General features: G+C 39.8%; 2 protein-coding genes and 1 long non-coding RNA gene across 6 annotated transcripts; 2 read left to right on the top strand and 1 right to left on the bottom strand.

Moving 5' to 3' along the window:
• The first annotated feature begins 2801 nt into the window (after positions 1-2801).
• Positions 2802-15196, top strand: tom1 (target of myb1 membrane trafficking protein). Of its 3 annotated transcripts, none has more exons than XR_010795222.1 (16): positions 2802-2953; positions 5224-5308; positions 6902-6980; positions 7397-7546; positions 7633-7767; positions 8592-8726; positions 9096-9212; positions 9396-9529; positions 10386-10425; positions 10523-10655; positions 10771-10834; positions 11651-11723; positions 11892-11980; positions 12939-12998; positions 13901-13940; positions 14113-14152. XR_010795222.1 is itself a non-coding variant. In XM_066642884.1 (16 exons), the coding sequence occupies exons 1-16, from the start codon at positions 2902-2904 to the stop codon at positions 14196-14198; spliced, it is 1455 nt and encodes a 484-aa protein (XP_066498981.1). In that variant the 5' UTR covers positions 2802-2901; the 3' UTR covers positions 14199-15196. The 3 variants fall into 3 exon arrangements, 2 of the variants coding, with proteins under 2 accessions (XP_066498981.1, XP_066498982.1); XM_066642884.1 differs by having other exon boundaries at positions 11892-11963; positions 14113-15196; XM_066642885.1 differs by lacking the exon at positions 11892-11980 and having other exon boundaries at positions 14113-15195.
• On the bottom strand, positions 7378-9473 carry LOC136665315 (uncharacterized). 2 transcript variants are annotated; one of them, XR_010795224.1, is made up of 4 exons: positions 9318-9473; positions 9117-9206; positions 8570-8951; positions 7378-7731 (listed from the first exon to the last, which is right to left on the bottom strand). It is a non-coding gene; the product is annotated as an uncharacterized lncRNA (long non-coding RNA). The 2 variants fall into 2 exon arrangements; XR_010795223.1 differs by lacking the exon at positions 7378-7731 and adding an exon at positions 8046-8468.
• Positions 15197-17902: 2706 nt separating the features above from the next.
• Positions 17903-23475, top strand: ankrd40 (ankyrin repeat domain 40). Its single transcript, XM_066643005.1, has 5 exons — positions 17903-18406; positions 19133-19281; positions 19391-19957; positions 20078-20259; positions 20928-23475. Exons 1-5 carry the CDS (start codon positions 18273-18275, stop codon positions 21072-21074), a joined length of 1179 nt encoding a protein of 392 aa, XP_066499102.1. The 5' UTR covers positions 17903-18272; the 3' UTR covers positions 21075-23475.
• The last annotated feature ends 1350 nt before the right edge of the window (positions 23476-24825 follow it).

The following is a 24825-nucleotide window of genomic DNA, read 5'->3' as shown; positions in this document are numbered from 1 at the left end:
TAGCAGGAGAAGATGCCTGTCAAGGTATGCCTGCCTCGTGGATCAAGAATGTAGGCTTCGTATGAGCCGCTGTCAGAAACCCCAAATAGGTGGTGAGGCCCTGTATCCCTTCATCCCAGGGTAGTTCCAGAGAGGCAAGTAGAGTCAAGGAGCAGAGGTGACCTCATCAAAGAGAGGACTGCATCATCTCAGATGCACCACAGGGCATTAATTGCACTTTGCTTAGGTCTGAATTTGAATACACCTTGACTGTAGGCTCTTGTAGGGAACAGGAGCAGTTCACGAGACAATATAGTAAAGACAAACTGTTCTTGAGCTAATCTTAAGGCCAATTTTTCCCATTCTTTTGCCATTCTTTCATAAATGTTTGTAGTGACAGTTTGCATGTCTAGATGCTTGGTTTTATACACCTGTGGCCATGGAAGTGATTGGAACACCAAAATTCAATTATTTAGATGGATTAATTAAAACTTAGGGGTGGCACAGTGGTGCAGCAGGTAGTGTTGCAGTCACACAGCTCCAGAGACCTGGAGGTTGTGGGTTCGATTCCCACTCCAGGTGACTGTCTGAGAGGAGTATGGTGTGTTCTCCCTGTGTCCGCGTGGGTTTCCTCCGGGTGACTGTCTGTGAGGAGTGTGGTGTGTTCTCCCTGTGTCCGCGTGGGTTTCCTCCGGGTGACTGTCTGTGAGGAGTGTGGTGTGTTCTCCCTGTGTCCGCGTGGGTTTCCTCCGGGTGCTCCGGTTTCCTCCCACACTCCAAAAACACACTTTGGTAGGTGGATTGGCGACTCAAAAGTGTCAGTGAGTGTGTGTGTTGCCCTGTGAAAGACTGGGGCCCACTCCAGTGTGTATTTCCACCTGATTCCAGGTAGGCTCTGGACACACCGCGACCCTGAACTGGATAAGCGGTTACAGATAATGAATGAATGAATAATTAATACCTTTTGCAGTATACTGTAACTTGACTCGTGAAAAATCTGAGAATTGTACATGTTGCCTAATTTATAGAGTGCTGTATACTCATGACCAAATAGTCTTTTAATCTGAAATTAACATATGAATATAGATGTATTAGGTTACCAAAAGCCTCCATTACAAGTCATTTTACAGTACAGCACATACCTAGTGTTCTGGGTTCAAACTCTGCCTCAGGTAATTATGAGGAGTTACCTGGGCTGTTCCCCCTGTGTCTGCTTGGGTTTCCTCTAGGAGCTCCGGTTTTCTCCCACAGTTCGAACCCAAATTTTGGTAAGTGAACTGGCTATTCAAAGTGTCCATAGGTGTGAGTGAATGTGTGAGTGTGTGATGTCCAGTGAAGGACTGGCACCCAGTCCAGGTTTTGTACCTGTCCAGTTATTCCAGCTGGGCTCCAAGCACACTGCAACTCTAAACAGCATGAAGTGTTTATAGAAAAAGAATGAATGGCTACTCAGTTAAAAATAAATAAATAAATACATAGAAATAAACGTAGTCTGTTAAATTTAACAGTATATGAAAACAATCACAACAGAGAATTTTTATGTGAAGTTTTTTATTTGCCCTCTGAACTTGACTTAAGATATCATACTGAACTGTACTTAATGTTTAATTTTTGGGGTCATTTGGCCTGATTCACAAAGACATTACAACATTAAGGCATACCTAACAGAATATTAAAATCCTGATTATTGAGTGCAGTTTTTTTAAATGTTTCCTATAAATTATTGTTTTCTTTAAATACAAAAAATACTGTAGTTTTTGTTTTTATATTAATCAGTGTTTTGCTTATTTGAAGCATTATAAATAAGTGATTCAGACTCAGACTGTCGCTTATTTTTAAACAACAGCATTGAACACAGATTTTCTGTTGTAGATTTCGCCATCTACCGGTGCCAGATTGCAATGCAGAATGAAATGCGTATTTCATATATCCCAGTACCGCGACCCTGAACTGGATAAGCGGTTACATGTAATGAATGAATGAATGAATGAATGATATATCCCAGTAAACAAGTAACGTCCCTGGACGTTCAAAATAGGTCTAAAAGTAGCCTGTCCGTCAATTACATATTTTAAACGTCAATGGACGTCCAAAATCCATCTTAATAAGTTAGTTAAGTGGTGACCAATCGATAACGTCAGTGGACGTCCAAAACGCGTTTTATACAATTAATTTATTTCGGGACCAATTAATAACGTCAATGGACGTCCAAAATACGTCTAATAGTCGTCTTTTCAATGTCTGTGTTTGGACGTCTTTTCAACTTTCATTTTCAACCTTAAGAGAACGTTGATTAGACGGCAGTCATTACGTTATTTCAACGTTGAATCAACGGCTAAACGTTTACTGGGATTTATGTACATAACTAAAATTTCTGTTTGAAAAAGACCTACAACAAGATTCTGAACGTTCAACCTTAGTGATTATCTCAATTCATACTAATTTGAGCCTTCTAAAACGAATAATTTAGTACATTTAAATATTGCATTTCCACAGATTCAGAACAGAAGTTTAACCGTGTGGAAAACAATTAAACAACCCATACACTGTGACATGGGTGGATATTTTTTTTTATTGCAGGTGGGCTATTTATGTTTAACCCATCACTTACCTAATAATATTTAACACGTGGCCAGAACTGGTCTGACGTGTGTGTGTTGGCTGGGGAGTTAAATGCAGTGCAGTGTACAGGGAACCGATGTGTACTTATTTTCACTCACAACACCAAGTTTCCATGTGTGTCTCAGCTCTGGGTCACTCCTTGGTGATGTTGCTTTAAGAGATGACGTGACCTCCTTGAGTTTCCAGTTTGCCCGTGGCCGGGTGAAGCTCCTCCAGCCTCAGCCTCAGCTTCAGCGGAGTCAGCGCTGTGGAGCGGGAGGAGAGGAAACCTAGAGAAGCCACGTTTATCTCACAGCAGACATGGACTTCTTAATAGGAAACCCTTTCTCCACACCAGTAGGTCAACGAATAGGTGAGTGGAGCAGTGCGGTAGCCTGTTGCTTTCGATGCTGGACCGTGTTTAAAGTGTTTACTTCGAACAGTACAATGTAACTCACGCTTTAAATCATTACATGTTCCCATTTACTTAGTATCAAAGTGACATCTTGTCTTGTCAGTTTACATTCTGCAAGAAAATACGCTGTATAATGAACTGATGAAGATTGACGGCAGAATCGTGGATTAACTAGCGAGTTGCCATGATTCCACCAATCACAAACCGAGGGGGAGGGTCCAGAGGCTTTAAATCCATTTCTTATTGGTTGGCTGGGTTGGGTTATTGCCGTTGATAAACAGTGGTGGGTGGGAATAGTGTTGTTTGCTCTGCATCTCAAGTTTTCTTTGTAAATTCAGTGTGACCTAGTTGTTAAATCTTTTACTGGAAAATACCTCAAAGGGCTGTTTTGTCACATTCTAACAATGCGATGTGGAATTTTAAAATGCATAAATATATCAATGCCTATAACGTAAACAAAGTAATTCAGGGTGGCCTGATGTGAATTCAGCCGTTGATTCAACGTTGAAATAACGTAATGACTGCCGTCTAATCAACGTTCTCTTAAGGTTGAAAGTGAAAGTTGAAAAGACGTCCAAACACAGACATTGAAAAGACGACTATTAGACGTATTTTGGACGTTAATTGACGTTATTAATTGGTCCCGAAATAAATTACTTGTATAAAACGCGTTTTGGACGTCCACTGACGTTATCAATTGGTCACCACTTAACTAACTTATTAAGATGGATTTTGGACGTCCATTGACGTTTAAAATATGTCCTTGACGGACAGACTATTTTTAGACCTATTTTGAACGTCCAGAGACGTTCCTTGTTTACTGGGAAAAGACGTTAGCGCAAAGGATATTAAAGGACTGTCACACCACAATGTCTTAGGCATCAGGAAGCATATATGTATTTCACAAATAACAGCATATTTTTGGTCAGTTTTAGAGGAATCTATCGTTTAGGATTCTTATCACCAATTGTTTGTGCAGTACTGACTCTTTACACCTCACATTTATACAATTAAAGTATAATTCAAGAAGTGTAACCAGTATCTGCAGTGCTAAAGTGTTTTGATACCAATGTCAGCACTAAATTGCGTTTAGCATTTTGCAAAACCTGGGTTTGTTGCCTTAAGGAAGGCCAAATTCAGTCATATCCAGTCAAGGATTTAGCAAAACACCTCTTAACCACAGCCTAAACAAGTTTTAAGTGCTGTGCACCTCACCTACATTCTGGCTCCACCCCCTCACTTTCAGTTGAGTAGGGGAACATTTAATTTGCCTGAATAAACATGTGTGCCAAGGCAGCTGATAGTCACACAAAGCCAGTCTTAATGAACAAAGAATGATTTAAAGTCACCCAGGGACGCAAGTAGGAATGAGCTAAAAGCCTGGTTTGATGTGAGTGACTGAATGGCTAAAGCTGCATTAAGACTGTTGTTTGGGAGCTGCTAATATAGGGTTAGCCCTGCCCTACCCACATCCCTGCCCTTAGCCATTAAAAGCCTCTGCAATCACGTGTCCATTAAAGGGCAAGCTCAACCAGTCTGCTCAATCCCATGTAGGTTTATAATGTAGCAGACTAAAACAGGTTTTTGATCAACAAACTAAACACATTCTCAACTCTGCCTAACGAACGTGAATTCTGAAACACTGCATTTGAATACCTACATGCTATAGAGCAGAATCTGCCTTAGAGGCACTGTAACAAATCCTGATAATAAGAGGATATAACGTGGTAATGTAAAAAGACTTGCAACAGTGTCATACTGAAATGCAAGGAAACTTGCAGGACCCTTGAGTGGTAATGCACAGTTTCTTTTGAGATTTTACAGGTTGTCTTTATTCTGTGCTGTTATTTTGTCCACAAACAGTTCAGTGCGGTTTCAAGGTTATAGCTGTTACTGTGATGAGAAGTAAGGTAATCTTATGCTGGCATAATATACAGGCTAAGAGAAACACACCTCCTGTAAAATAAGCTTCCACTTATGCTATTGGCTGAAAGCTATTTCAGTTGTCGTAGGCTACTTACTGAAGTTGAGCTTTTACAGGGGATTATTCCTTAGGGCATATAACACACTCCCCTCAGGAAGTCAGGTAATTAATAGCACTATATACGCATTATGGCAATATATTTAAGTTCGTGTCTTTTGAAGTTCTGTGGTTGGTGTTCATTTCGTATATTCGGTAAAAATTGTATGCATTCATATGTGTGTGTGTGTGTGTGTGTGCATTATAGAATATGCTACCAGCTCCACCCTGCAGTCAGAGGACTGGGGTCTAAACATGGAAATCTGTGACATCATCAACGAGACAGAGGAAGGGTATGTTTCACATCCTAAAAGCAGTTTTTGTGCCTGCCACACAAGGCTTCTTTTATTTCCAGATTGCATTGTATGTTTTTAAAGGGACAGTTAATTGCAGCCTTATACGCCTCCTCTATGTTGTTTTGTGCTGCTGTGTTTTATCCTGCAATTTTTTGGAGAATTCGGAATCACCATTGCAAAATGTTTTAATTAAAACTAATTAGAAAGTGAAAGCTGTGAAATTAGTACGAAATATTAAATGAGTTCAGAAGATTCAAGAAAGGTAATGATTTTTAGGGTCACGTTTATGATATATTACATACATTATTATTAAATAAGCAGTTTGCTCAGTCTGTGGATGCTACGTCAACACATGAAACATGCTAGCACATTTCCAGTTAGATATGATAAATAAAACTATCCATCCATCCATTATCTGTAACCGCTTATCCAGTTCAGGGTCACGGTGGGTCCAGAGCCTACCTGGAATCATTGGGCGCAAGGCAGGAATACACCCTGGAGGGGGCACCAGTCCTTCACAAGGCAACACACACTCACACCTACGGACACTTTTGAGTCACCAATCCACCTACCAACGTGTGTTTTTGGACTGTGGAAGGAAACCGGAGCACCCGGAGGAAACCCACGCAGACACAGAGAGAACACACCACACTTCTCACAGACAATCACCCGGAGGAAACCCACGCAGACACAGAGAGAACACACCACACTCCTCACAGACAGTCACCCAGAGGAAACCCGTGCAGACACAGAGAGAACACGCCACACTCCTCACAGACAGTCACCTGGAGGAAACCCACGCAGACACAGAGAGAACACAGAGAGAACACACCACACTCCTCACAGACAGTCACCCGGAGGAAACCCGTGCAGACACAGAGAGAACACGCCACACTCCTCACAGACAGTCACCCGGAGGAAACCCGTGCAGACACAGAGAGAACACGCCACACTCCTCACAGACAGTCACCCGGAGGAAACCCACGCAGACACAGGGAGAACACACCACACTCCTCACAGGCAGTCACCCGGAGGAAAACCCGTGCAGACACAGAGAGAACGCACCACACTCCTCACAGACTGTCACCCGGAGGAAACCCACGCAGACACAGGGAGAACACACCACACTCCTCACAGGCAGTCACCCGGAGGAAAACCCGTGCAGACACAGAGAGAACGCACCACACTCCTCACAGACTGTCACCCGAGCTGTGTGACCACGACACTACCTGCTGCGCCACCGTGCCGCCCTTAAATAACACTAATATACTGATATTTTAAATTAATAATCTGAAGCCTTGCATGAAATCAGAGAAGAGCCAGCTGGAAGTTAACAAACGGAACACTTCATAATTTAAACATTTTTGTACAGATATATTAACAAAATCATATACAGTATGTATGCACAAACGGACCGAAGACAAATAAATATGCTGTTTTTGTTTTTTGAAACAAAGATCAACCAATCCTGACCAAGATGGGCATATTGTAGCATACAGTAGGTCTTCACCCAGTGGTTTAGTACTGTGTGCTTACAGCATATTACTTCTTTATCACGATAATATTACTATTACATTGTCCTGTTTTCAGGCCTAAAGATGCAGTTCGAGCAATAAAGAAGAGAATTGTTGGGAATAGGAATTTTAAAGAGGTCATGCTTGCTTTGACTGTGAGTAACTCTATTTATTGTGTATTTATTTATTCGTATGAGTCTGCATCTGTGATGCAATACATTATTTTACATCACCGCTGTCCAAGAATAACATGTATCTACATTTTTAGTATATATTTCAACTCCCTTTTCACTGTATGAAAATTACATGGCAAATGGACCAGTAGAAATGCTCCAAAATTACTTGGAAAAAAATATATTTACCATGATTTCCGTTGATATATAAGGTGTATTCCTTCTCATGTAAAGTTACTATTTTGGAGATAGATGTTTTTTTTGGACAGCAACAATGTGTAAGTATTATGGAAGAAAATAACGTGTAAGTGTTATTAAAATAATATATAACCAACTGTTTTACATTCAAGCATCTTTTAAACATTTTTTAAATGTTTTTCTCCTTGTTGGTGACTCAGGTTCTGGAGGCTTGTGTAAAGAACTGCGGCCACAGGTTCCATGTCCTTGTGTCAACCAGGGATTTTGTAGAGGGGGTTTTGGTTCGAACAATTTTACCTAAAAATGACCCTCCTATGGTTCTTCACGACAGGGTACTGAGTATTATTCAGGTAAGAAATGTTGTTATTTGTGTGGTTAATATGTCAGGCAAAGTACTGGGTTTGTATTTAATATGTCTCTCCCTTTCTCTTTGTAGGCCTGGGCTGATGCCTTCCGCAGTTCTCCAGATTTAACAGGTGTAGTCTTTGTGTATGAAGACCTCAGAAGAAAAGGGTTGGAGTTTCCATTGACTGAGCTGGATAATTGTTCCCCAATACACACCCCAGTAAAGGTACATGTGATATTAGATTAGGTCACACATTGTTCTTCACTTCCAATGAATAAAAATCTGTCTTAACCCACCTTTCTAGTCATTCAGTATTCTAGTCAAAGGTAATTGAGCGTATTGTATTATGTAATAAATCCATCCATCCATCCATCCATTATCTGTAACCGCTTATCCGGTTCAGGGTCACAGTGGGTCCAGAGCCTACCTGGAATCATTGGGCGCAAGGCGGGAATACACCCTGGAGGGGGTGCCAGTCCTTCACACACTCACACCTACCGACATTTTTGAGTCACCAGTCAACCTACCAACGTGTGTTTTTGGACCGTGGGAGGAAACCCACACAGACACAGGGAGAACACAGCACACTCCTCACAGACAGTCACCCGGAGGAAACCCAGGCAGACACAGGGAGAACACACCACACTCCTCACAGACAGTCATCAGATATTGAGGATAAAACAGTGTATATCTGATTTATGTCAAAACCTCTCATTTTAACTCCTTATGAACTGAAAATACATAAAACACAAACCTTTTTTTGGAAAGGTAAATTAAACATAGCAAACAAAAACAAATAGCAGATAACATGGATCAGTCTTGAATGTGTGAGCGTGTGTCTCCCTGCGAAGGACTGGCGCCCCCTCCAGGATGTGTTTCTACCTTGCGCCCGGTGATTCCGGGTAGGCTCCGGACCCACCGTGACCCTGAAATGGATAAGCGGTTTCAGACAATGAAAGAATTAATGAATGAATGGATCAGTCTTACTATCGTATACGTTCTCTTGCACCACAAATGTTTTCATTACCTTGATGATTTGTCTCCATTAGCGCGTTCCTGGCCATGATTTCCCTGCATCCAAAAAGAGTGAAGCTCCTCTTTCTTCGACACACCCAGCCCAGCCCCCACTGCAGACTCCAAATCAGCAGAACTCAGAAGACCCCATAACTCCATCCACTGATCAGGTAACATCCATATGTCTAAAAGCTGGTAGCAGGTAGTGTCACAGTCCAGGGAGCTGGAGGTTGTGGGTTCAAGTCCTGCTCCAGGTGACCGTCTGTGAGGAGTTTGGTGTGTTCTCCATTGGAAAAGCGGTTACAGACAATCAATGAATGTCTTGTTTCATAGTTTGTGGCCTGGTAGGCACTCCAGATCCCAAAAATCCCCTCAGTTGGGGTCATCTACAACATCTTTACAAAATACAAGATACATTACTAGCTTATGTTAGATGTTTCTGGAAAAATTGCCAGGGGTTTTATCTACAAGTTAGCAGTATATGAACTGTTACATTTCTAAAGTGATTTTTTATATTATGGTGCTGTTGTTTGTTGCAGTTGAAGAAGCTGAAGACTGACCTGGAAGTAGTTCGCGGTAACCTCAGAGTAATGTCTGACTTAATGATTCAAATGGATTCTGGTCGAATCCAGCAGTCAGACACAAAATTCCTGCAGGTAAGAGACACTCCTATGAACACACCCAGCAAAGTACATATTATAAACAAAGAAAGGAACGCTTACAATTGCAAACACACACAAAACAGTATCATGGCAATAAACCTCAGTCTTGACAGTTATCTTGTGTCCAGTAGATGAGGCTTGATTAAGCCCTTGTTTTTCTCTTATCCTTGTCAGTAGCAGTTGTACTCCACATGTAAGGAAACACAGGAGCGAGTAGTGCACCTCATCCCCAGAGTAACAGAGGAGAAGCTGGTAGAGCACCTGTTGGATGTCAATGATGAAATGAATGCAACCTTCTCACGATATCACAGGTTAGAATCAGCTTGAAAATCTTTTATTACAGAATGGAATATTTGAAGTGGAAGTAATGGCATGAATATTTTCTTTTCTTATTCAGGATGTGAAAGGGAGTTTTGGTCATTAGAGGGGGAAAAAATCATTAATACCCACAGTTTCATACCAACAGCAACAATATTTGTTCTATCTTTGTTAAATAACAGAAAGGGGTGTTTTTTAAAAGTTGTCTGAATTTAGATCCAAATCACTTAAATATTCTTGCAGATGCTCTTGTGAAAGTCTGAGAAATGTTTAGAATATTATGTGTCTGTAATAATGGGGGTTTGTTGGAGCAGTCAAGGAGTAAGAGGATGAGGTATATGCAGGAGACTTATAACAATAAACAAAAGGTAACAAGACAGAGGCAAGCTAACACTAAACAAGGCTAAGTGCTAAACACTAAACAAGGCTAAATGCTAAACAGAGCAAATCACTAAACAAAGCTTCTGAACAACAAACCTGGCTAAGCATTAGACAAGGACTAAACAGAACAAAGAGGTGAAACACATAGCAAATTTAAACATAGAGAAAGACGAACACAGCATTAAACATAGAACAATGCCAAGGACCAGGACCATACATACAATCACAATGTCCCACAACCAGGAACCACTGACATGGACTATAAAAAGACAACACAAACAAGAAACACCTGGGACAGATAACGAGGGGGCAGGAACACAAAGGAGGCAAAAGAGGGAGGAGCAAAGGCGGAGACAAATGAGACCGACAGCAGGAGCACACTAGACAGGGCTATACATGACAGTATCGGGTTTTTTTTGTTGTTGAATTATGTGTTGTTTTATGAACAGTCTTTATTCTGTTTCTCAGTTTTGAAAGGCATCTAAGCAGAAAGAACTCTGGACAAACAGTAAGAATATTTCATTTATATAAATATAATTTTTCTTCATATTAGTCATGGGTTGTTAAATCTAATTTTATATTCTCTATATTTTGTTTTTATTCAGTGTTCTACTTATGTGAACCTTACTGACCTCGACTCTGGCTCTAAAACGCACAACTCATCAGAGCAGTCAACTCCTAAGCCTGAGCCAATCAGTCATGATATCAGTTCACTGTCCGGTCACATAGCGGGCCTAAGTAAGTATTGATATTTTGCTCTGATGCAATAGGCCTGTTGGAGCTTATATGTGAAACTCATTTATTTTACATGACAGCTATAGATGCTTTTTTCAAAAAAAAAATGTTTTTACAGGCACTAAGGCAGAAGAAAACCACAGTCAAAAACAACACTGCTCCTCAGCAGGGAACAAAGACAGGTAGGTACAGTCGCCTTAATATATATGAATATGTAGATGCATGTTTGTATTGGAGTATTGGCAGTAAACATCAACATTTCCTAAGAAGAAAATAAAAGAAAATACATATATTTATGGATACATATACATATATACATATATATTTATATTCAGTTTCCAAATTACAGCAGATGTGGTGAATCAGCCAAGTCATGTTAAGTGTCCAAATGGTGCTCCATTAATTTAGTGCTACAGCCTAGAGTCAAGACTAGAGTTACTAATAAACACAAACTTTTCAGTCGTTCAACCAAATTCTTTCTGTAAATACAAACCCACAACTTATCTTCCCCTCTCAAAATCACATCCAGATCATAATAAGTATGCACAGACATGTCAGCGTCTTTTAAATAACAAAATAGCTTTATATGAACTGTAAAGATAAACAGAACTTCATCATGCAGTTGACCAGAGCAGGCAGCCACTTTAGTCACCAGTGTCATACCCAATTCTGAATCTACTCCCATATTCATGGGAGATTGGAGATTTCACTTGTTTCTATTTATGAACGTACTACTGTTTTTTTATTCAATTTTATAAAATTCCAACATTAACAGTTATTTATAAAATAAATGAAAATATAAACAGAAATTGAGTGAGTAATTTGTGGTGTCTTCCAGCATATCTCCCTGCATTGTTCAGCTACACTCTGTGTCCATATTGCCATGTCTGTGTAACCTTATATTTGATGTAAGATGTTATATGAAATGATTCCATGTTTATTCCATGTCTGTGGAATCAGCCTGATGTGTAATAACAGTCGAGTTGTGTATTTCTCAGAGAGAGTGAGCAGAATTCTACAGTACTGGATGAACTAGTTACAGCACACACTCGATTACAGAACACTGGAGTGGTAAGTTATATTTGTGTTTTTATATATATTTTCTTGCTAAAGAATGTATTCTTTGTTTTGTAAACCTGTTTGCAGCTTTGTGTTTTTGATTGTCTTCTTGTCGAATGCTTACCTCTGTCTGTCAGTACCTGTGCATGTCAGTCATTGAAAAATCTGTCTGTCTGTTAGAAGGATGACAGCCTAGACTCCACCCCCCTCGGCACCTCTCCTCAGTTTTATTGGATGGTGGAAAAGGGCATGGTGGGTCTAATTGGATGGTGAGGTAGTCAGTATTGTGGTGTGTCCTGGTGTTTTGGCTGAGCTTGCATGCCTTCTGCTCCAGGGGGGGGTTTGTGTGTTGTCTTTTTTAAGAGTGTCATTCCTTTCCAGCCAAAATCATACCCTTTTATAAAGACATATGTCTAAGTACATTTTTATAATGTAATCCACAGGTAGGAATTAAAACGTCAATGGTGAAAATAAAAGAGTAGAAAACAATAGTTAAAAGAGAGAAATTAGACCTCTTTAACAGCCACACAAAAGAACCACCAAAATTGTCACCATCAAATAACAGTACTCAGCTCTTGTCATTGGGTGACAAAGTAAAACTCAGCTCATTCTTCCTTTTTTATAAAACCCGCCGTTGTATCTGTCCTCCTCTCTACTGTAAGAAGACAACACAGCGTTGAGTCTGAACTGATGTCTAGTTATTACTGACAAGAAAAAAAAGGAACTAATTTATCAAAACAATGGACATGTTAAAGTTGAAATTTGCAAAAATTGAAAAATTGAAAGCTGCTTTTTTTGATGCTGGAAAATAATAAACTAAATGGATGTTGATAATGAACAGGAAATAAACCAGTGGACTTTTTCAATGCTGCAGTGTAATAAGGACCCACAATTTGTTCAGTGGAAAAATGCAGAGTGGAGCTGAGTAACAGTGCAGTTGAGTGCTGTGCTGTGTTTTCTTGAGTGTGGTGACGGTGACAGGTGGTGGTTTTTGCTCTGCATTACTCATGCAACTCCATCTGAGCTGATTATATAATACTGGTTTTGATTGGGGATTTGTCTTCTTCTATGGAAATCTTGATAGCAATCTGCTGTACTGTCCTATGTAAGAATGCTCTGAGCAGAAGTGCCTTCTGGGTGTCTTTTCTCAGGGGGGTTTTTGCGGGGCTTCATTTTCCCGTGTCACCAGTTGCAGATATAATCTTTTTTTTTTTTCTTGCTCCTCAGATTCCAGTCAATCAGAGTGGCGTGATGGACGACATCGAGCAATGGCTTGATGTGGATGATGTGAGTGTTAATTAAATGTTTAACCATTTCACAACAGGCTGTTTTACTGAAGATTATATGAAGTTAAAGGTGATGATCACCAGATTTGAAACTACATCAAACAAATTTGCAATGCATAGGTTTCACTCCTCTGATTTGTTTAACTTTGATGTGCAAATGCTTGCTATAACTTATAACTTATAAAATATAACTTTAAACGCTTTTAAACTACAGAAAAAAGGATAGAAATAACATTTTGACTTACAAAATACATATTTTGTATACAGTTGGATGACAATCTATGGAAACACAGTTCTCTATATGTTGCAGGTTCTCAGATTTACAGCTTTATAGGAATTGAATTAACCTTAATTTAAAGACTGGCTATTAAGTCAGGAAGCATTTAAAGGGCTACATTTATCAGCAACAACAACCAAGTTGTAAATCGTGGCATTTTAAAAGATATATTTTCATTTTTGTGTATGTTGTACAGAAATGTCTTAAGAACATGATATAGTTTGGAAGCAAACGTGTGATTGAGGCATGCAATTTAAAAACTGTTTACTGGTGTCTTAACATTCTTTGCACCAGTGCAAATCTAAAGATATTGGACAGTAAACATGTCACTGTATTTACATTTTGGTAAAAAGAGACAGTTTGTTAAATTTGATAGTGCTCTGAAAAACATTTTAAACAAAGGCAACCATGACAGATCACTCTTAAAATCCATGTTTATCACAGGAAATACCTATTTAATGATTTATCACAGGATATGCCCGTGATTACTCCAAAAGGAAATGAAGGGGAGACAACTATTTCTAGTATGGGTTCAAATGGGCTTTCAGATTACCGTAATGTCTCTTTGCCATTTGGGTGTTTTGGAGCCTGGGGAACTTCAGTTTCTGCTTGTTCCTGTGGTGTAGGATGATGACCTGGCAGATTCTGAGGGTGTGACCAGTGAAGGTATCAGTCAAACTATTTCTCATATGCACACACTCTTCAAATCAAAAACAGGTTAGGACAGAATGTGAAATGCTAATGATAGCAGATAGCAGTGATTAGTATGTTTTGTTTGACATGCATTCAATTGAAAACATTTCATTAATATTGAAATCCTTACTCCTTTTTTGTACAGAGTTTGATAGATTTCTGGCAGAAAGGGCAAAAGCAGCCGAGCGTCTTCCCTCCGTGAAAGCTTCATCCCATAAGAACATGCCCTGAAAATCATAATGATTACAGAAATGTGGTCATCTATAACTAACACAAATGCCCAGCCAGGATCATCAGTAGCACAAAAGTTAATAATAATACGTTTAGGTGTTTTGTGACATTATGCCAGGGCTATGAAATCATTAATGTAAAAAAAACTCCTCAAGAGGTGCTTCATATCCTGAATAGCACACCTGATATTAGGGCTCTGGCACTCATTCCGTGCCATTCTCCCGTTTACCAGACTCTTGTATTATATTTTTCATCTCGTGGTAGTCACTGGGTTGTTATTTAACACTACAGTAACGGTTATGTTTTGATATTACAACAGTGCCGTACACTAAAAAATGTAATATATTAATATTTACCATAATGTCTGTTTTTCCACGATGGGAAGAATGCGAAAAAAAGCTAATTCGAAATGTACAGTAATGTAGTTCTGGTTTCTCTGGGTCAAGAGACATGTTTTATTGAATTACTTTGTGAAAATAAGTTAATCTCTACATGGAACATCGTTAATATATTATTTGTTTCAGATCTTATTTATTTTTTCCCCATTATTGGATGAGGTTTGACATATTGGAGAACATAAACCAAAATTTAAATATGCCATAACTTTTGCACAGGTCCATTCCCTGTGTGTTAGATTTTGGATTGAAGAAATTAGTTTTATTTTTTTCTCTCCATTTAGAAAATCAAGTAAACATGCAATTTAACAAAAGGTTTGGAAAATTGTCAGCCCCTGAATGTGTTTTAACTTATTTTTTTGAAGAACATTTATCACCCAGTAGTTTATTTTCGTTTCTTGGTAGGCCCAACATTTACCACATTTGAGGACCTCCATCATAAATGAAGGTTCTAAGTTGGGGAGTGGTTGTATTTATTATTAAGGATGCTTAATATCCCTGCATAGCTCTTCAGTGGTTTGCATTTCTTTTCTAATGTTACAACAACATGTTATATTCCCTTAATAAAGTATCAGAAATGTTGGCATTGTTTTTATTTATTTATTTTTTACTTGAACACCAACATGTTTTATTACATTTCCAACAGCTCTTTTTCTCATATTGTCAAAAACATAAATGGGAATATTTATTTTTCTTCCCCTTGCATTCTGATGTATACCCTACTGAACCATTGTCACAGAGGGCCTCACAGATAGGTGAGCATTTCTTGGAAAAGTGGCCAGGGAAGGTGGAATGCCATATTACTGGTTAATAGAATTTCTTCAGCTGTTGTTCCACAGTGATGCAATAAAAATCTTAAGGCATCAAAAAATATATGAAATTGTAGTATGATTAAAGAAACCCAATGACTGCAGATAATTCAGACAGCTTTACTACATATTTTATTAAGCAATAATTAAATTATAACTATAATTGAGCAATTAACATCCTACTGCACTCGATGGACTCCACTCCTGGGCATGCTCCTGATGAGGCGGCAGATGTGCTCCGGGATATCCTCCCAGACCTGGATTAAAAGTGTCAGTCAACTCCTGGACAGTCTGTGGTGCGACATGGTGTTGGTGGATGTCCCCCCAGATGTGCTTGATTGGATTCAGGTCCAGGTCAGGTCTGCCTTCATCATTCAAGAACCGCTGACACACTTCAGCCATGAGGCCTAGCATTGTCATGCATCAGAAGGAACCCAGGGCCCACTGCACCAGCATATGTTCTCACAGTGGGTCTGAGGATCTCAGCCTGGTACCTAATGGCAGTCAGGGTACCTCTGGCTAGCACATGGGGGGCTGTGCAGCCCTCCAAGGAAAAACCTCCCTACCATGATTGACCCGCTGCCAAACCGGTCATGCTGGAGGGTGTTGCAGGCAGCAGAACATTTTCCACAGCGTCTTCAGACTCACGTGTGGTCAACGTGAACCTGCTCTCATCTGTGAAAAGCACAGAGCACCAATGGAGAATCTGCCAATCTTGGTGTTCTCTAGCAAACGCCAATCGCCTTGCACTGTGTTGGGCTGTAAGCTGTGGACGTCTGGCCTGGTGTACTTCCCTGTGCCATCCTGGATGAGCTGCACTACCTGAGCAACTTCTGTGGGTTTAAGACATCGCCTCATGCTCCCTCTAGGGTAGGGTGGCCATATTTAAGTTTTCAAAAAAGAGGACTCATGGCGCAGGTTGGCAGCACAAATGCTTCCATAACCAAACAACCATGCTGCTGAAATTTAATACACAAACAGATATTCTTTAACAAGATAGCTAAATAACAAATGCCTTTTTGGACAGATTCCTTTCTATTCAACGTTTGGCCCTAAGCAAAAACAATAAAATAATATTTTTGTCATTTCTTGACTCTTTATTATCATTGAAACCTGTTATTTTCTGTTCATACCAAACATAAAAACTGAAGCCCATTATTAAAGCGACTTGTTTACGCCAAAAACTCGTGATCATGACAGAAACTGGTGAGTTTACCTTTTAACTGTTTTTTTTTAAACGTTATTAAAAGCAAGCACCACATTTTATCCACCAGAATTAATAATAAATTGATAAATCGTCAGATCATGGCTAGGATCCAGACATTTATATAAAAATACTTATTTCATGTTTTATAAGGTCTGGCTGATAAAACGTGCTGTGTGTGAGAGCTATAATTCAGTACCATGTTCTGGCTTTAATGAGTGAATGGCCTGTTTTCTTCTTAAGTTAATGTTAAACACAAAAACTGCGCAGATGCAACTTGATTAGCTAGCGATAACTCGTCAGAAAGTCGTTAACGGTCAGGTGTGTCCGTGTATTTGTGCCGTTATAGGGACTAGGCACTAGGGTGACCGGACGTCCTCTTTTACCGGAACATGTCCTCTTTTTTAGACTTAAACAAATGTCCGGGCGGAATTTCACAAACGTCCGGAATTTTGTTTTTCTAGAGCTTACACAGAATTTCTAGAAACTAGTCCCGCCCTCTCCTACTCCATTTGGTTCGCCTGAGTGAGAAGGGGGCGTGGTGAAGTAGCCTAGAATCTTCTGATTGGACGGTCTGACTGTAGAGCTACCGTTATTGGTCGATAACCTTCTCTGTAAACATTTAATTGGTCAGTCTGCACGTCAGTAGTCCTTGTTTACGTCAGGCAAAGCTCATGTACCCACCCTCATCTCGAGCAGCTATGCCGAAATGGAAATGTAAGTTCGCGGATATATATTTGCTTGCCAAAATCATAAAATACATATATAGTTATTTATTTATTTATTGTATTGGAAAGCAAAAAAAAAAAAAAAAAAAAAAAAAAAAAGGGAAAAAGAAAAAAAAAGCCCACCAGGTGGCACTAACCTTCCTGCTACAAAACATAAATCCACTGTAGTTCAAACAAGCTGCCTGTAAGTTTCAGAATACCTATGAAACTTATTTTTACCTATGAAGAACCACTTTTACAGTCTCAACAGTCACGTGAAGAAATATCAACTTTATTCAAATTAGTTTTAAGGGCACACTGCAGTTCATATATATATAGAAATTCACAGCTCAGTACTAAGCAGTTTCACTGAAAATATCGTTTGAATTGAGAGCTGACAGTTATTGAATACACAGCCTATACTCGCCTGGGAAATACAAATTAAAACAAATAGTAACAATATAAACAACTTGATATATTTGTATGTTGACATGCAGTGTTTTCTTTTTTAAACAATGCTTTTATAGTGTGGTCGTAAAAAGAGTAAACAGTCCGCAGGCCTCTCAGGGGCCGCCGAGCAGCGCTGTGAGGATAGGAACCAATGTCTCGCCCTCTGTGTTTCACTGTAAACTGACCCCCACAATGGGAGAGCGCTCAGAGCCGGGAGGGGACTTGTCGAGTCGGCGAGGGTAATAAACACCTCCCTGCTGGAAGTGGGTTTAAAACGTTGTTGTTTTTTCTATTTTTTTTCTTCTGACAAATGTAAGATGCTCTTACGTGTTTCGCTGAGGTATTGAGGGTCTACAACCGTTAATATCACGTAAAAGCCCGCAAACATTTTCATGAGCGTTACAGCGGCGCGTACTGTCGGGGGGTTGGAATCATTTAGCGACTTCTCCGCAGAGGACTGTGTACATAGACCTGTTCTTATGAGAGTTTAAACGCCGAAGAGCCGAATTATGTCCACATCTTCTTTGGATAAAGAGTTGCAGGAGCGGTTGAGGGAGGCGAGCGCTATCGGAGACCTCGACGAAGTGCGAACTCTGGTCGAGAGCGGAGTCAACGTCAACTCTCAGAACGAAATCAACGGATGGTAGGTGGGAAAACACGCCTACGAACATAGCCGGTTGTGTTGAGTTATTTGGTCGGAATCGGTAGACACCATTAGTGTGTTTACACGGTTAACATTCACCTCATTTCCACTGGAAAGCGCATAAATCTCAGCTCCACCCTAGCACTAGCAGCTTAGCCGCATAGCTCCCAGCTCAGTCCTACAGACTTGTCTCCTGGTCCTAGCGGCATTCTGTTGATGCAGTTAAAGTCGTACTTTTCCGTCTTATACACAAAGACGACGCAATAAATAAATCCCACCGCTTAGAGTTTGTTTTGTAAGAGTTCTAGGACGTTTGCCCGCTCTCTAATTGCCTGCTGAACATAAATAAGGAGCTTAAGACCCTGGGAATCTATTTTAAACTGTCACTTCTTTAAACTGTCTCATCTCTTCATTAGCAGTAGGTTTATAAAGAGTCTAAGAATGTTGTAAATGTTGTTTATTGTTTCATGGTCATACACACATTAAAAATAAAAACAATTATACCACACAATAAAACAAAAGGGCGACTTTTCTTGTGTCAGATGAAGCTGACAGGTGAAATTCCACTGATGGAGAAGACCGTAGTAACCAGCAAGGTTTGAGCTCTAACAGTATGTTACGATAGTTTAACATGCTTAAGTATCTTTAATTCTTTAATGTAGTGTGCTATATGTTTGTATACACTTTATTTTGTATGATTTTGTGTTTTTTTTTCTTCAAACACAGGACATGTTTGCATTGGGCATGCAAGAGAAACCACAAACACATTGTGGCATACCTTCTGAACTCTGGAGCTGACAAAGAAATACTCACCGCAAAAGATGAGCTAGCTGTTCAATTAACCTCCAAACCCGAAATCAGAAGATTACTTGGAGGTATGTATACGGCGAAAACATCTGCCTTTTTGAACCTTTATATTATGGTTGAACACCTTTTTTTCCCTTTTCCAGTAGCTGCAGTTTACCAATGTCTATCTTCCTACAGTCGAGGAAGATGATGTGCCTGAAGTGAAGGAACCGGAGCTGCCAATCATTCCAAACTATTTGTCTAACCCACCGTTCTTCTTCAGTAAGATGAATAAAGATGATCTGCATCATGTATCTCATAATGGCACCAGCGATCATTCTGTGGCTGTAGACTCTGAGCCGGCCACTTTGTCTCCCACACAAGAGCAACAGCAACCACAGCAGCCCCAGAGTCTGTATCCAGACACCCAGAACCAGCAAGCGGTGCCGTTTATTTCTGTGGTGGAGCAGAACGGCGTTGTGCCAAATCCAGTGGTTAACGGATCTGTGTCAATGGAGGTGCCCCCGGAAATGCACCATAACAACCACAGTGAATACACCCACAGTCATACCATTGCCCAGAATGGCCCCGTGTGCCCTCCACTTTCCTCACCAGGTGCAGGCACGAGTCAGACACCCATCTCTAACCCCGCAGTTACCCGACAGCAATCTCTGCCTCAGCAGATAAACTGCTCACAGCCTGGGGGTTCCATGCCTGCTTTTCAGCCGTTCTTTTTCACCAGCACCTTCCCCGTCAATGTGCATGGTATGTGAAATTGATGTTTATCCAGAAAACAATGTATTGAAAGACTTGCAAGGTGCTTGAAGTAACTGTAACTATTGTTTTTCTAATTTATTTTTCTTTCTGTCTTTTTCCCTCTTTCAGAACTAGTGCTGAAGGTGAGGATCCAGAACCCTCATGCCAGAGAAAATGATTTCATTGAAGTGGAGCTTGACCGGCAGGAATTGACGTACCGGGCGCTGCTACGTGTCTGTTGTCGTGAGCTTGACATCAGTGCCGAACATGTAGAGAAGATTCGCAAGCTGCCTAACACCATGCTCAGAAAGGTATGTATGTTTTATATCTGTAGGTCAGTTGCAAATAAGGGTCTATTGTGCACCAATCATCCACAATGTTATAACCTCTAACCAGTCGTTGACTGTTACAATTGCGCCTGTCAGAGGAGTTAGAGAACAAAGAATTAAAGGTAAATACTGCTCCAGGGTTTCCATCCAATGGCTGCATTCAAGCCTTACATCACCATCACAATGCAAAGCGTTGGATGCAGTGGTGTAAAGCATGCCGCCACTGGACTCTAGAGCAGTGGAGACGTGTTCTCTGGAGTGACAAATCATGCTTCTCCGTCCGGCAATCCAGTGGTTGCCAGGAGAGCAGTACTTGTTTAACTGCATTGATCTACAGTGATTATTTTATTTTATTTTATTTGTTTAGTGTAGAAAAAGAGAAAGAATTAAACTTTCTACAACAGTTGAAGGTAAAATAATGTGCAGGGAAAGTATTGTGTGTGCTAGTGAGCAGCCCAGGATAAGCATTTATGGAATCCGAATAGACCAGACCAGCAAGATGTTATCACTGATCACATGTTGCGCAGTGTCTGATAAATGGTGTCATTCTCTAACCAGTAACTGTTCCAGAGGTCAGATGGTATGTTGCAAGTCCCGTTTGATATGTACAACTAATTATCCTTTGTTCTGTTCTTGTGTTGACGTGGCAGGACAAAGACGTAGCTAGACTACAAGATTTTCAGGAGCTGGAAGTTGTGCTGGAGAAGGCAGAAAGCTTGTCTCTCTTTTCTGGAGGCCCGGGAGGCCTGACTGATAGGCCCTGCTACAACATGAAAGCATCCCGACTGACTTATTAACTCCCTGCTCTGAACCTACTATGAGGTGGCCTAATCTGCTCCCCACCTGGGGATTTTAGCCCTTAAAGCCCAATTCATACCTAGTTTCAGTTCTTAAAGTCACATGCCATTCTTCCTTTGTTCTCATCAGTGTCTACTATATTAACCACATGCCTTTTGCCCCAAACCTGTGGACTTTACCTATGCATGGTCACTGCAACAATTTAGAGGACTGTTTGAGTTTTTTCATACTCTCGTGTAACTTTTGTTACTTTCATTTCATGTCTGAAAACCACACAGATATATATCATGGATCATGGCGTCCTCATGCTGTGAAGCCCACTGTTTCTGAATACTGAGAGTGTTTCTGACATTGGGTTACAGTATTCAGTACTACCAGCTCCCCTGCTGTTGGGCTATGTGAAGTAAGCAGATTGCTGTGAGTGTTTTTCAGGCCACTGTGTGGTTTGAAAAGGGCACACCTGGAAAACCGACCTGTACCAGCACTTCGTTACAGTTTTTAAGTCTCCCCCGTCAGCATACGTATTCACCGTCCTCTATCTAGTGGCTAATATACCTTAATGTTTGCGTTGGCAAAACACTTTGCAAATGGGTTTGAATGAGAGCTCCTTTTTAAAGTGCAGTGGCATGTTTAAGTTACTCTACTCAATGCTTCAGGCAGAAGTACAAAAGGAGGATATTTTTGTGTTTGCCAGACAATTCCCTTTGCACTTAAAAACAAATAACAACAACAACAATGAATCTATTTCAGTAATGCATGGGGATTTATACTTTGTGTGTTTTTTTTTTTAAATTTTCATTTAAATTCACTAAAGCTGTCCTGACTTTATCAGTGTCACCGCTGCTCCTTCAGCCTCTATAAACCAAGCCAAAAACCAGTAGAAATTTTGGGTGAAACTGTCAGTTCCAAATCATTATCATGAGCTTGTGTGGAGGCACAATGTCCCATATTTGTTCTTTACTGAAAAATGTAGCAAAAACCTTATTTTATGATATTTTTTATTGAAGAACGATGGTGGAAGGTAAGATTGGAACAACATGGTTAATTAGCGCTTCCATGAACGGATATGTCCCTCATTTTCCTCACTTAAGGTTTATTTAACGTAGTAAGCAAGACAACATTACTATGTTGAATATGGTTCTCTGTAAACATCTTCAACGTCTTTAAAGTTTAATGTTTTTTGGAAGCAATGCTTTTTTTTTTTTTGCAGCCCTGGCACTTTGTACAATTCTCTGAAGTGAGTGCTGTACTTGGTTCTACTAATTATTTGCAAGAACTCCTTGTAATGTTTGTCTGAATAAATTCTGTTTTCTATTCAATATATTAACTGCATACACACACACACACACACACACACACAACAGAATAAGATTTGCTTATATTTGGAGCCAGTTTAGCAGTTGTGTAGATTGTGAGCAGATATAAATTGGGCTCAGTCTTCATTAATTAACTGCGTATAAAGTGAAGGCGAATGGGCTGCTGTTATGTGCTGCATATATTTTACTTTGCTCAAGACTGTTCATTTTAACACTAAATTGTAAACTTTTAATTATTTCTTTTAAAAATTCTAGAAATTATTTTATTACGTGATTAACAATGTAGAACCTGTGACCTTTAAACCCACTTACATACTGCAATGCTGTGTAATATAGATAGTTTTATATAATCTATATTAAAAACTATGTGGTTTATTTTATTCTATTTCTCGGCTATTTGTATTAGTTGAATTTTGAGAGGATGGACAAAAGAAACCAAGTGCTTCTCAGTCTGTATGTTTATTGATCCGTCTTATAGCAGAATCAGGGCGAACGCAGGTGTGTTGCATAATTCAGCAATGATTCAGCAGTGGCATATTATTCCTTGGGTTTTTTAAAATGTTTAAATGGAAGTTGGTTCCTTTTTTCTTACAAGGAGCTGGGTTGAGGAAGCTGGACAGTAAACGTGTCTCAAGTGTAAGACTGATGAAAGCCTTCTTTGTGGAAAAATCTTAACAGTGTACTTACCGGTTATGTCCTAGAAGACGAATACAGTTTGATATAATGTGTCAATCTGGACTCTGGTTCTGTGTAGGTTTTGTGTACTTTGATACACTCAAACACCATTTCTCTTGTTTAATTCTTTTTGCTTGCTGTTCGTTTATAGTAAGTACAGTAAATAAAATGGTAATTGTTTAGAAAAATACCTGCATGTCTATGACAAAATGAAAAAAAAAACGGTATGCATTTTCTCAGATATACCAGTAGAGGGTAAGATTGAGTCAATTCTGGTGTCAAACTGCACTGTAATGTGCACTGATCTTGCCTTTACTGCTAGTCTTCAACTGAGTTCATTGACAGGGGAAAGGGTATTTCAGTTTTGGTGTTTATTTAATATCCATTCCTGCAAATAATTAAATTTACAGAATTTTTTCCAACAAAGCATTACCAATCATTTGTAGTTGCTTTACCTGCTCATCAGACCCAGCATAGCAGGTTGTATAAATGTGTCACCTGTCAATATCTGTGTAATACAGTTAAAATCTGAATTATTAGCTCCATATTATAAAATTGTGTTAAACCTCTATATTTGTAAAGTAAATAAACCACAGGTGTTAATAATTATTTCTTATGTAAGAAGACAGAAACATGTCTATACTCATTGTTCATTTTATCAGCTCTACTGACCAAACAGGTGTACGTTTCTCCAGTTACTGACTGCAGTCTACCTGTTTTTCTGCTTAATTTCTAATCCAAATTTCACCCTGCACGTCAACGGCCCAAACCACTACACACCTGGTATGACTTGGGTGAAAGGACATTCTCAGCTCTGTAGGGACACGTATGTCGATGAAGCTGAGAAGCCACCTGCCCATGCAGAGCACAATGGAATAGTAGTCCATTGCCCTAACCTCTCGAACACTTTGTTAGGTTTGTTCCCACCAGCTCATTTATGAAAACGGATATCTTATTGACATAGCTGTTCCAAGTGTTGCCCAAACAGAAATCTCAGATCACTTCTGCTTATCTTGTCCTCTACCTACAAAAATCCCGATGAAGACCACGTCACTGTTCGAGGTAATAAAGCCCCGCAATTGCAGAATACCGTATAACACGTTCAACACATAAACATCTCAAACACTTTGTAACAATAACAGTGACGACTATCGCAATGCTCATCACAGAAACTGGGATTCAAACCCGTGTGTGCAGAGCACAGCAGACAAACTTGTCAAACTCTGTAACAATAACAGCGATGGGGATCCAACGTAAGAGGAGGGAGTTCTAAGTATAGTGGCTGTGCACTATGCTTATCAAATAGATTTTTCCAAGTAAACGTGTCTAGAACGTCGCCTTGAATGCCAATTCCTAAACAAAGACTTCTTAATGAAGGTGGGATTCGAACCCAGGCAGGGTTCTCGACAGAATTCTCAAATCACTTCGGCTTATCTTGCCCTCTACCTTCCAAAATCTTGATAAAAAACCAATCTATACGGAATCAAAACCAAAATTGCAGGTAACCGTACAACATATGACCAACACGTCAACCTCGTTAGCACTTTGTAACAGTAAAAAAATCAATGGGTATCCAACTTAACAGAACGGAGGTCACAGTATAACAGCTGTGAGCAATGGTTATGAAACAGATTTTTTCCAAGTAAACATGTCTAGTACATCTCCTTGAATGTTGACTACTAAACAGAGACTTGTCAAAGAAGGTGGGATTTGAACCCACACATGCAGAGCACAGTGGATTAGCAGTCCATGGCCTTAA

Source organism: Hoplias malabaricus, chromosome 13 (assembly GCF_029633855.1).
Source record: "Hoplias malabaricus isolate fHopMal1 chromosome 13, fHopMal1.hap1, whole genome shotgun sequence".
Taxonomy (NCBI): Eukaryota; Metazoa; Chordata; class Actinopteri; order Characiformes; family Erythrinidae; genus Hoplias; species Hoplias malabaricus.
The sequence above is the reverse complement of the archived record's forward strand: the minus strand, read 5'-3'. Positions and strand labels throughout refer to the sequence as shown.